The 12,793-nt window shown below is 43.3% G+C and overlaps 1 protein-coding gene across 8 annotated transcripts in view; it reads right to left on the bottom strand.

Annotated features, from left to right (window-relative positions):
- emid1 (EMI domain containing 1) overlaps positions 1-12,793 on the bottom strand; it is a 53,853-nt gene that overhangs the window by 31,402 nt on the left and 9,658 nt on the right. For all 8 annotated transcript variants that reach the window (XM_061671590.1, XM_061671591.1, XM_061671589.1 and 5 more), the window contains exon 3: positions 9,913-10,016. In XM_061671590.1, the coding sequence (XP_061527574.1) occupies positions 9,913-10,016 (104 nt within the window). The remainder of the gene's footprint in view (positions 1-9,912; positions 10,017-12,793) is intronic.

The following is a 12,793-nucleotide window of genomic DNA, read 5'->3' on the forward strand; positions in this document are numbered from 1 at the left end:
GCCACATCCTGTTTCTTCGCGATTCTTTCTGACCATTCACACCACACACTTTAATGTGAACTTCAGAAGGGAAAAAATACCAATACCATACAGTAGACAGGGCAGGCTCTGGACTGCTCAAGGGGGAAAAACTGCTCAAATTGCCAATTTTGAAATGTTTTATTTGTTTTTATTATTTTGACAAAGGTGGAGGGAAAATGGGAACTAGCTACTGGTACAGATGTGATCCAAATGAGCTGCTCAACAAAACTACTGGTGCTTTCGAAGGCCACTCCACTCCTGGTGTGAACAAAGCTTGAAGCTCATCTTAAGTAGTTCAGTGACACAGACTGTCATGACTACTTCTTTCTAACACAGTGAGTGATAAATCATAAACGCAATTATAAAAGCTTAACACTGGATGTGGTTTTTCCAGAACCAATTCAGTTTGACACAACGTTTTCACCCACTTTTACCTCCATCGACGTACAACAACGGAACATCACAGTCGTAGATTTGGCTCGAGCTAAGTGATGTATGTGCTACATGGTGTCTCTGAAGAGCTTGGACAGAACGTGAAGGTCTGCCAAAAGAAATAATAGTGCATGACATAATCTCTGTCCATCATGGTTTCATCCACAGCACAGCCCTCTCCAAATCTGGAACATTAGCTGCGATTTACTGCCAATCTGTCACTGAGAACAAATGCAGCTGTGTGTGTGTGCGTGCTTGTGATAAAAGACAGGCAATAAAATGAGTACGTATGTCATGTATTGGACCTTTTTTTTTTTTTTTTTTAATACTTTGACTGAGTAAGCAGAGCGTTCTTTCTTTGTGTGTATGTGTGTGTGCTGATAAGAACAGGTATGTTTTTTGGAATGTGTGTTCGCAGCCAGGCCTCGTACTGTGAGCTCAGCATGACGGGTTGGCATTAACACCTGAGGAAGCAGCAACAGGCAGACAGACACACTCGCTGGACTTTTTATTTATGGTGCTGATGGAAGCGGGGGAGGTCATCATGCACAATGCTGGCTGCACGTTGTGGACGTGGCATGAGTCCAAGCAAAACAATAGCCCTGCTGCAGGCCCCCCCCCCCACACCCCTCCCCATATGAGTCCCATGGGGGCAGTGGAAAGGCCGGGATTCAGGCCTGGGGTTAGAGGTTCAAGGGTACGTCCTGTAGTTAATGAGATCGCCCTGCTGGGCCCCGAACATTGTCTTAGCAGCACTGCAACAACGTCCTCCTGATGTGGACCGCTAAAGTACAAAGTGCACAACGCTCCCCCGAGGTAATCAGAACAAGATGTCCCTCGAAGGAGGACGGTGCCAGAAAGTGCCATGCTCTAGATGCCAACTTGCACCTGGAAGCCTGTACTGGCTAATTTGTACAAGTAAAAAGGACATGACCCGAGGAAATGCCTAGGACCACAGCAGAAACAAACACTTTCCTTAATGGTGCATGCCTTACATGGTCTATTAATGCAAATGGTACTTCATGTGTTATGAAACACAACAAAGTGGTGGGATTCTCTGCATGATAGCGAAATGGACTGTAGACTTAAAATAATCCCCCAAATTATTGAGCATTACAATGAAAGTGAAATTAGAAGGATTAAACATGGTCGCACAAGAATTTAGTAGTAGTTTGTGGAACTGGGGCTGCTGAGGGCAAGTGCCCCTGAGGTCATACATTGGAATTCAGATCAAATTTCTGCCTCTAAAGTTGTACAACAGCTCAGATTTCGAACCACTGCCATGCGTGACATCACATGAGGCATCAGCATGAGGCCTCACAAGATATCAGTGTTTTGCTTATCCTTTGGCTTTTGTGGTATTTTTGTGACACATGCATAGCAGCTGTACACCTTCACCACAGTGAAGGTCGCCTCCATCTGTAGCAGTCCCAACTGTAGTTTGAGTCCTTGGAGGTGCGCTTAATGCTCACGCGGGCAATGCCAGTGAGACCTGAAAGGCATGATTGAGAGGAACGGGTCCCTGACCTAAACCCGAGTGGCGCTTTGTTATTGGAGCTATACTTGAGGTCGCCGGCAAGGTGGTTAAAAAGCTCCTCGGAGGGAGGGCCCAGGGTAGAACGTGATCTGCCCAGAGTTTCTCAAGTCTGGGCCTCTCGGCATCGACTGCTGCCCCTCCGACTCAACCCAAGTTAAGCATAAGATAGATGTAAAAATTTAAAGTTTTTGTAGTAATCTAATGTTTGTGTATATTTGTGTATGACTGCATCACTTTGGTGGCTTGTGGAGCTCATGCAGGCACACTTAAAAAAAATGTCCTTGAAAAATAGTCCAGTTGGAACATAATATAGTGAGGTTTTAATCCCGAAACAATTATATGACTATTATTGGAGCAATTATTCGTGTCATTTTATAGATAGATCATCGGTTTCATTCGGTAAGAAACGATGTGCGCATTGCCGTCAACTGGGCCAACATTACGCCACAGTCCTTGGGCAAAGATTCATTCATACATTTGTGAGTGTTTGTCGAACGATTTGATACTTGGCACCATGCAAAACCTGCAAAATTGCACACTCCTGTCATCATGTGTTTCTCACACCTGCTGTAAATCCCCCATTTGTTTGCCAGGTAACGCAACAGCTTAATACAGTATATCAGTCATTCGAGCTTTAGAGGCATGTACTGTTGTGCACCACTCCACTCTCTTCTGGCCCTTCAAGTGGTGTTATTTATCTTTGCGGGAGACTATTGAAAGCCAAGCAGGCAGATCATCTTCACTCGCCTTTTGTCCAGAACTAATCGTAACCATCAGCACTGCTCATCTCATCCCTGCTCCCCACTCAGCACCGAATGAAGAACCACGTGAACAGATGGAAACAAATGTTAAAGCAAAGCAGCAGTTAAACTCACAACACCAGCACAGGCAACAGTTGTATCCAAAACTTGGCTGGGAGGAGGTGACTAAACCCAAAGAGGTGTGGGGGTGGGGGGGAGGTCTACGATTGAGAGCCCATAAATGATGTCACCACTACTAACCACAGCAAAATCCGTGTGATGTGGCTTGTTTGCGGTTGAGAGTACATGGGAGTGGAGGCTTCAAGGTTGACTCCGTAATATCCCACCCAGTTAGAAGCAACAGTCGAGCCTTGCCGACGTGGTGCAATGTGTGTTTAAGAGCTCAGAACAGCCAAACAAGCGCACGCATCATGAAAACTAGTGACCTGTAGAAAACCACTGACCAATACAGCAAAAGAGAAGTGCTCTTTGTCTAAACTAAATTCTAGTATGTTAGTAGGTAAGTAAATATTTCCCACGAAAACAAATGTCACATCCAAAATTTAGGAGTCTCTTAAAAAAGCAATTTCTGTTTCTCAATTTTGTGGGGACATCACAAGTTGGAGCTACAGAACGTGTTTTTCACTGGACAGTGATAATGTAAAATATGAAAAATTGGCATGTATAAATAAAGTAGCTGGACCCATTGGCATTGCTCTTGTAAAATCAAAAGTTAGGCTTGTACGAATCCTGTGCACAGCTTTATTAAAGCTGAAGATGAACATAAGCAGAAAAGTATCAATCCATCCATCCATTTTCTTCCGCTTAGCCGAGGTCGGGTTGTTTACGCTTTTCCTGATTGGCAAAATATGACCGTCGTGTATTCAAAGCCTCGAGTAAGCAGCCGAATATGAGCCTTAAAACAGATAGATCTATTTTGGTAGGTGTCAGGTCAGAGAGAAAAAAATACCACGAACATTGTTGTGTTCCAATGTTCAGATCGCCATCCAAATCCAACGCCTCCACAACGATGTTGAACTCGCTCATGATTATTGCTCTCTCAGGACTTTTTACTCGTCACCACATTTCATGAAAACAAATTAAAAGGACAAATAGACTCAATAAAGAGATTCAGGAACTAAAAAATTAACTCCACATCTGGATTACAAAGTTTCGCCAGATCCGAAGATGACATTCGATTCTATACAAGGTAAGATGGGAAAAAGCTATCCAAAATGTTCATCAATAAATCAAACATTTCTTACTCTACTGTGGCTTTACATAAAATAAAAAACCATAACACACATTGTCACCCTCAGATGAAAGGGAATAACAAGGCAGGTACCAGCAAGGCCCAAGCTTGCCATCAACTGCTAAGTGAAGCGACTTCTACGTCGCCACGGTTGCCACCAAGAAAGAAGCCCAAGCTACAAAATCGACACCTTCAAGCTTGACTGAAATTTTCCGCTGCCCACGTGGCCAAGCCAAATGCGTTTCGGGACAACATTTTTATAGTCTGACAAGAAATAGATTGAGTTATTTCACCGCATAAAAAAGTAAGTTTGGACGAGTCAAGGTGAGGCTTTCAAACCAAACAACACTGTGCCAACTGTCAAGTATGACGGTGGTAGCCTCACGGTTTGGGGCAGACAGTGGTACGGATGGACCCCATAAAGTGGATGCAGCAATAATAATTGAGGAGGACTAACTCACAAATAAACTTCAAATCAACACACACCACAACTCTCGACACAATTTGGTGTTCCAATAGGACTGTGCTCCTGAACGCGCTCAAAAAACAGTTTTGAAATGGACAAAACTGGCTAACATTAAGCTTCTGGAACGGCCTTCCCAAAGACCGCAATCCTATTTAACATTTGGGGACGACACTTAAAAGCCAGGTCTGTTCCAGGAAACCGACCAATCTAAATTAGACTTCAGCGATTCTGCCAAGAAGAGTGTTTAGAGATCCAGCTACAAAAAAAAAAAAAAAAAGTCTGGTAGAGGGGATACTTGCAACGGGACATCTAACCCAATAGTGACATTGTATATTTCAGTATCTATTTTGTATGTATATGTCTATATCTAAAAAATATAAAATATTGTTCCTTTTGTTGTGGCGGCACGGTGGAGACTGGGGTTCAATCCCCGGGCCCGCCTGTGTGGAGTTTGCATGTTCTCCCCGTGCCTGTGTGGGTTTTCTCCGGGCACTCCGGTTTCCTCCCACATCCCAAAAACATCCATGGTAGGTTAATTGAAGTCTCTAAATTGCCCCTAGGTGTGAATGTAAGTGCGAATGGTTGGTTGTTTATGTGTGCCCTGCGACCCTTGTGAGGATAAGCGGCTCAGAAAATGGAAGGTTGGATGGATTATTATGTTGTCATTCCACTTAGGAAAAAGAGAAGGTTAAATAAATCATTATAGCCTCAAATTAATATGATATTCTTGCCCATGATGACTGAGTGAACGTCTAACCGCAACTGTGAGCACACACCATGCAGGGCATTAGCTGCAGCTTTATGGGGGATACCAGAACACGCGCGCGTTTGTATCTATTTTCAAGCCCGAAAGTGTTGTGTTTTTTTTGTTTTTTTTTTGCACTGCTGACGAGGCCTACTTTCTTTCTAACTGTAGGAAAAACAGATTTGAATGAGCTCCCGGGGGAAGTGCTGGGAAATAATAAATAAATCAGTGAGCGGAATTGCCGTTTCCAGCCCGTGAGCCAGATACATAAAACTTAACTCAGATTCAAGGCGGACTGACCTGGAAAGTTTGTACGCCATATGGAATCTCTAAAATGTGCTATGCCATAAAGTGTGGGACAAAATATTGAAATCGATCACACATATTGTCGGTGAACAGCTCGTTACGTCTGTGATGTGCTGTGTGGGTCATTCATCTCCAAGTACACCACTGTGAGGTCTTTCACATTTTAAAAATGTGTTCTGATTTGAAAAAATCTTGATGTGCATACGCCGCTTAAGGGTGAAACCTTGAACACAACCAAGAGTCAGTATGTATGTGCCTCAACAGAGGTAGACAGACGGTAGAGACAAATGATGCAATGAGGGAAGGGCTGCAGAAGAAAGCCCAAAATAATATTAGTACTACAAGTAGGAAAATGGGAACAATATGATGATTTGAAAACTGATGTACAGTATTGTGCTGAAGTCATGGGTCATCATAGGTTTTGTTGTTTTAGCAATGCTATAATGATCATATACATTAGCCCTAAAGCCCAATATAATTGTGCTTCTTTGTTCATCTGGAGCAGGTTAATCCCTGTTTTACAGAGGACGAGTGGTACAGTTGAGGTCATGTCATCGTGACAAAATAGTGAAAATAAATTCCTGATTCTTGGATTCTATTTATCATGCCAACTTGAAAGCTGTAAAATTAAAAATGTTTTTAAATTAAATTGAATTTAAAAAAAAAACTATTCCCTATAACAACAAAGCTAATGGTACCCTAAGAACTACACTGCCCCCCCCCCCACACACACACACACACACAATTGGAGAACTGTGTGCACGAGAGGGTAAGAACAGGTGCTAAGTAATACTTTAAGAAGTGTTTTTTCATCAGTTTAAATTTGTTTTAAAACGGTAGTGTTTTTAGACTGTGAGGGAGGGGTTAAAATATATATTTAAAAGAATTGTGTATGGTCTATGATACAGATGTTCACTTACTGCGATTTATGGCTCTGGAAATTGTCGGGGGTTCACTCACTGCTAATAACAATTGACAGTCCATGACCCTAATTCGGTGGAGGATCTGTTCCTTTAATAACTATTCTGACACTTCCCCTGAGAGACGCCTGGTGGGCCGGAGAAGACTGCTTGCTCATCTGCAGTTGTGAGGCCGCATCACCTCGGGTTCAGCTGCTTCCAATTTGGGTCTCAGCACTCGCCATTGCCTTTTCCATTGAAATAATAAAGATCAGCTGCTGTGTGGCCATTCTGCAGCTGCCTACCTCAATGCACGTTTGCATTTTGTAGACTTCGGATGTACATCGAGAATATGTGGGGGGCGGGGTTGTGGATCAAATGTGACATTAAGCCAAGCAAAACACAGAAACATCGGAAACGCTTCCGTGAGAGTCTGACATTTGAATGCAAGATGTGTCGCCAGGCTTACGATTTCCATAGCTTTGCTGTTGCGGACAACACCGTCACCTGCTCTCGTTCTCGGCTCCTAAAGCCTGGCACCTTGCAGCAGCTAATCACCCTGAACAGCTGCATCTTTCACTGAACAAATCCCCGTACGGAACACTTCCCGCCTCCAAACCCACATTCCCACTTTGGCAGGCAGACATACGTCCATACATACATAACATGCATGCACACTCCCACTCTGCCTTTGCAAAGTGTGTCTGAATGATGTTTAAAGCATCGGGTTTAGTGTGTAGGCCCGTGATAAGGCCGGGCAGAGCTATGAAAACACAGATTAAGTTTCCGTGGCTTATTAAGGACGACGCGCTTCAGCCTCACAGCCTTACCGCAAATTGCATCTGAGGAGAAAAAAAAAAAAAAAAAAAAAAAACAGCCCCCGCGTGGCTGTGAGATATGCCTTGATGGGTACCCCCTGCGGCCGAGCTTTGACAGCCATGCTAATTCGCGCCAACGTTCCCCCATATGCCGTGTGCAGCCTGGCAGCCCCCCTCCTGTGATAAGGTTCCCTTATTTCTTTGATGGCTCTCATCCAAACGTCAATTCACAACCAAGATATCGAGTGTTGCTGATAGTCATGGTCTCCGGAGAAGATGCATGTTTAGATAAGTTTGCATATTGGCAAACACCATCTCTGTTGTTGATAGAATAAAATATTTAAAATCCAACTTCAAAAGTTCAATTCGTCCTGAGATCACTACTTTTCTGTTAATGAGGACTTATTTTGATATTTCTGTCGGATGAGATGCAATCTGAAAAGAAGCATTTACTTCCTTGCTAAATGCTAAATCTAACCAAGCATACGTTAAATCCCCGCTCCTGGCAGGCTATGAAATTTCCTCCATCTGCAAATACTTAACATTTTTTTTTTTCTTCTTCTTTGGACTCAATCAGCGATAAAGACCATTATGTTCCCGGTCCAGAGGTAAGACAATATCTCCCAAACCTCATAGAAAACAATTAGAACTCAGTAATTACACCACTGGCCTGGAATTCCAAAGCCTGAGGTCAGGGTGAGATAGTCGAAAAAGAGTACATGTGAGCGGTGCCTGTCGGATGTAGTGTTATCTTACCCCGCATGGACTCTGAAGGAGTGCATGCTTGGTTCTGAACCCTGATGTGATGTAATGTTTTGCTTTAGTAGTACGAATATAATAGGCCTGAAATCCTGGATGACAGCATGGCACCATCATTACACATTACCCTCCATCATTTATCTCAGCATGCTGCGGCTACTGCCTTGGTTTGGGGAAATGCAAAACTAAAACAGAGACACGTTATCTCCACTGGTCCAGCTGATTTATATTTGTTGATCACTGGAGGGCAGGGGGGTGGTGAGAATGGACGGACACAAGAGAAAACAAGTCTCTCGTCATCTCCATTTCACCACATCTGTGAGTGCACCTTCAGCGTGCGCACAGCCGATGCTCACTTTGCACCTTAAGGCAGCCGAGATGTTAACACTGTAACAATGCACACCGGGACTGTGAGTCAGTGGTGGCCTGGAGTGGCCCGATGAGAGAACGATGGGGGTCAAACTAAATGAACAGATCATGCACATTTTCCACAGTCTGACAAGCAGCACAAAGGGGATGAAGGAAACGCGAGGTCTCTCAAAGGTATATCGTTCCGCCTCTTAAGTCGAATGTTACTAATGTTTTGCTCAGAAAGTGGATTTTAAAAGACATACTGCAATGTTAGGGCTTTGTTTATGTAAGTATGTATGTTAAATTCCAGCTAAGGGTAAAAGAAACATTTAAAAAAATAAATAAATAAGTGAAAAGCAGATGGAATCCCAAACAGGTATTAAGATCTTGCCTTTCAAACTTGCACTCATTGAACTGCGTGTGCAGCTTTCACTTCAATCTGCGGCAACAGATTTAAGCCCACACCGGGGTTCGGCTTTGCCAGTGTGGCCAGCTTTTATTTTGGCTTCAAGCTGTGAATGAGGCGGGAGGCAGCAGCGCTTTCAGGTTCTGAGGTCCTCTTAGCGGTTCTGCTCACATGGCGCGGACAGAACAAAGCGCCGGTGGCCCTGGATAGCGTCCGCGGTGCCAGAGAGTAAGGCCCCCGTGAATGGAAACTGTCACTTCTGCTCAGCGCGGCCTGTGATCTGAGCCACCCGAAACAGCGCTCAGTTAAGTGGCTAATCCCGGCACCCCTGCTGGCTCGACAGCCCCCTGCTGCCATGACAACCGGAGGGGAATCTCCTTTGGCAACAACTTAATTGGATAATTTCCTCTCTCCTCTGCTTTTGTTAAGTAAAGTCTAGTCCGCTGGTGAACTTTGCATTATGGTGGGTGAGGTTGTATTGTGACTGTTGTGATCAACCTGCATGCTGTTGGTCAAACAGGCCCTTGCTTTTACTACCACCACAAAGTGACCACAATAAATATTTATTGGGCTTTGTGCCACAAAAGCCTGAACATTTATGTTACACCCAGTCGAGTGGCGGCCCAAATAGACACTCCGCCCTCCTTCCTAGACAGTCGGTGCAGAGATGCCTACGCCAGTAGGGAAGTCATTACGCATGTGTGTGTGTGTGTGTGTGTGTGTGTGTGTGTGTGCGTGCGCGCACGTGTATGTGTATGCGTGCATGCATGCATCTCAAGCAGCTGCTGTGGTCACAAAAAGAAAACAGCAGCGCTAACATGGCACTTTGAGAGGATGATGACAATGTTCCAGTCACACCACAAAACCATACAAAAGAACGTAATGTAACATAATGCAGCAGCAATAAGCTCATTTACCCTGATCAATTGACACCAGGCTGAAGTGATTAATTCTTTACACATTATTATTCATTAATAAGATAATACATTTTATTTACAGGGCATCCAAAGATGCTTTAGATGGGTAAACTGTTAAACAAGAGATGCAACCTTGAGTGCACCCCAGTTTGATTTTATGATCGTGTTTAAAAAGAAGAATTGTATAATATCATTAATTCAGCTAACTTCCTTCATAAAACCATTTCCTGGGTCAGAATCTCTGACTTCCTGTTTGGACTTACCATCTTCACAGGCGGTCCCGCTGAATCCTGGACAGCATTTCCACTCCAGTGAGGTCACAGTGCGGTACACCATTTTATAGGAAGGTCTGACAACTGTCCTGTAGCTGAAAAACACAAAATGCAAAAGCATTACACACTTGAATTCACCACAGTAAAGCTTGGAACAATAAACCTTTATCTGCCTTTTGTTTTCACTGAGGGCCTGTGATGCTTGCGCCAACTAAATACACTTGAATGCCTATAAATTTAACAAAGGAACAGGACTAGGGAGGCGACAAAGTAAACAAAGGTAAAAATGAGGACATCCAACATTTCATGCTCTTTCTTCTTGAAATGTGTCCATTTCCTGAACGAAGATAAGCTTCGTTCGATCAATGGCAACTTTTGCGTTCTTCACATTCTCTTTCTTTCACCACCCACATCTTGGGGACAATGTCGACTAATCAACAGATTTCATGTGCATTGCTGCACATTTTGGGTACAACACCACCAATGTTCCCTCTAATTTTTCATGTGTCTGAGCAAACACACTAAGCCCCTGAGCGGGTCCCTTAGAGCACCGTGAGCAACATCAGACGTGTGCACTGTGGTCAGTCAGGTCAGTGTCACATCCATTGAGGTTACATGGCTTATTAAAAGAATCAGATGACAGAATTTACATTCCCATCAGAACACTTAAGTGCTTTTGCAAACTTACAATGAAAATGTCAACACACTTTTCTTTCAACTACAGAAAAAAACACATTGCTAACCGAACCAAGCCAACTATAAACTATGAAGTATAAATTTGAAAGCCCGCTTCCAAATGTATTTCAATTTTTGTTCTTAATTCAAAATGATATTCCCGTCGGTTTTTCTTGTCTCTCCAGTGTTTGCACATGTTGTCCAGGTCGATGGCCTCGTCTGCTTGCAGTTTTGACTTTATGCGCATCAGCTGCTGCAAGACGATTTCTGGATGCTGTTTTGATGTGATTCATTAAACTAAAGCCTCTTTCACAATCTGCACTGGATGCTTGAAATGTAGCACAAATATCCACCAGCTGAGAGATGTTTTTTTAGCTCCTCGCATTTTAGTGTTCCAGCCACCATATCTGAGAATGTGCTGATTGACCCTTGTTTAAGTTTTTGCCTCATTATCTACTTGAATTCACCATATTCCCTGTTAATGGCCCCTAACGAATGTGGGTGATGAAGAATGGCCTCGTACTTCTTTGCCAATGTGGCAACATCTGCTGTTCCATACTCAAAATTATTAAAGTATTGGGAACGCAACTTCTCAATCTTTACGCTTGCAAAGCAGTGCCCTTCCATCACAGTCAGGTTGTGTCTTTGAAAAAAAAGACAGATGTGTGCTAGCTCATCCAAAACATCTCCCAGAGCAAAGAGAGTAACTTTGAACTTTGGATCAGTCAGTTTTTTGTAAAAGTATTTTGCCACTGGCTTCTCTCTTGCAGTATTTCTCCAGCACAGAGTAGCTCCTCAAAACAGCATTCACAGCTTGGTGCCAAGACAGCCATCGCTCTTCGTTCAGAGGCCTGAATGACAATGTATCCTCATCAAGAATTTTTGCCAGGTCTTCCAATTTTCCCCTCTTTATTGTAGAGCTTGAGGAAATGGAATAAACCGTTCTAAGAAGACTTTCCACATCATCAATGCACAGGTCCTCTCTATGGCTCACACAGTGTTGTTCAGTTAGGTGTGAGATTTGTCGCTTCACTCTGTTGTGTTTTCCTAGCATTACTGAGGCATCATCGGAGGTCAGCATCACCATTCTCTGTAGGTCCAGTTCATGCTTTGTGTAAAATTATCAATTATTGCCTGCACAATATCTTTCGCAGTGCATGCTGACACCTGAATGACGCTGCCAAACACAGTTTTATGGTGAAGGTTATTTTCCTCCCTGTATTTAAAATACAGAACTAGCATTTTGTGCACTGTAATGTGTGCTTTCATCTATGATGAGGGAGTGCCAAGGTGCATTTTTAACATTACACAGTTTCATCCTGCACTATTTGATCGATTGAATTCAAAAATTAAAAGGCATAATTTTTGCTACGCCAGCTTTCTGGTATACTCGGTTACTTTGCCATGTGATTGTGAATTTGTTGAACCGACAGCAGAGATGCATTCATGTTGATGGCTCGCAGAATATTGTCGATGATGATTTTCAACTTGCTCTGGGTTCGATTCGCTTACCAGTGTCAGCTCGTTCCTCTTCTCTCTGTCTTTGGCGCTCTCCCCCAACAAGGTGGCGATCCCCATTCCCATCTTACATCTGCGTACAATTCCAACTGCATTCAAATGACTTTTGTGCGGAATCTGACGCTTGAGGTAGTCCAGCTTCCATTCTGTCCACACTTTTCCTTCCGAAAACTCGCTTGCTATTTTGGCTTCGCAACACGTTTTGTAGACCAGGCCTTTCTCGCTCGAAAAAGAGAAAATCACGTCCAGTTTCACCGCTTTTTCTTCTATTTGCACATACTCCGACAGCCATTCCATCTTAAAAGAACAGCATTTCTTTTTTACTTTGGCTTGGTTTGAGGATATGTCACTGCCCGGTGGTATTATACCACCGTAGTTGGTACCCAAATGGGAGGGTGCCAAACTGGGGTTTCGAGCTGCACTGTATCATACAGAGATAGTTTTAACAAAACCCAAGAGACTTTTTGTACAGTAGGATGTATGTGCATCTTATGTTGTGACCAGTGAGTGTCAGTAATGCAAAAAACAACTTCTGAAATAAAAATCGGCATCTTCGTACCAACTTGTATTTCGTTCACTAAATTTGGAAATTCCTGGATAATAATTCTATTTTGGCATAAATCATATCATTTAGGTTAAACAGCTAGCTACTCATATTCATCCCTGTAAGTATGGTTGC

The sequence above is a fragment of the Phycodurus eques genome, chromosome 3 (genome assembly GCF_024500275.1).
Source record: "Phycodurus eques isolate BA_2022a chromosome 3, UOR_Pequ_1.1, whole genome shotgun sequence".
NCBI lineage: Eukaryota > Metazoa > Chordata > Actinopteri > Syngnathiformes > Syngnathidae > Phycodurus > Phycodurus eques.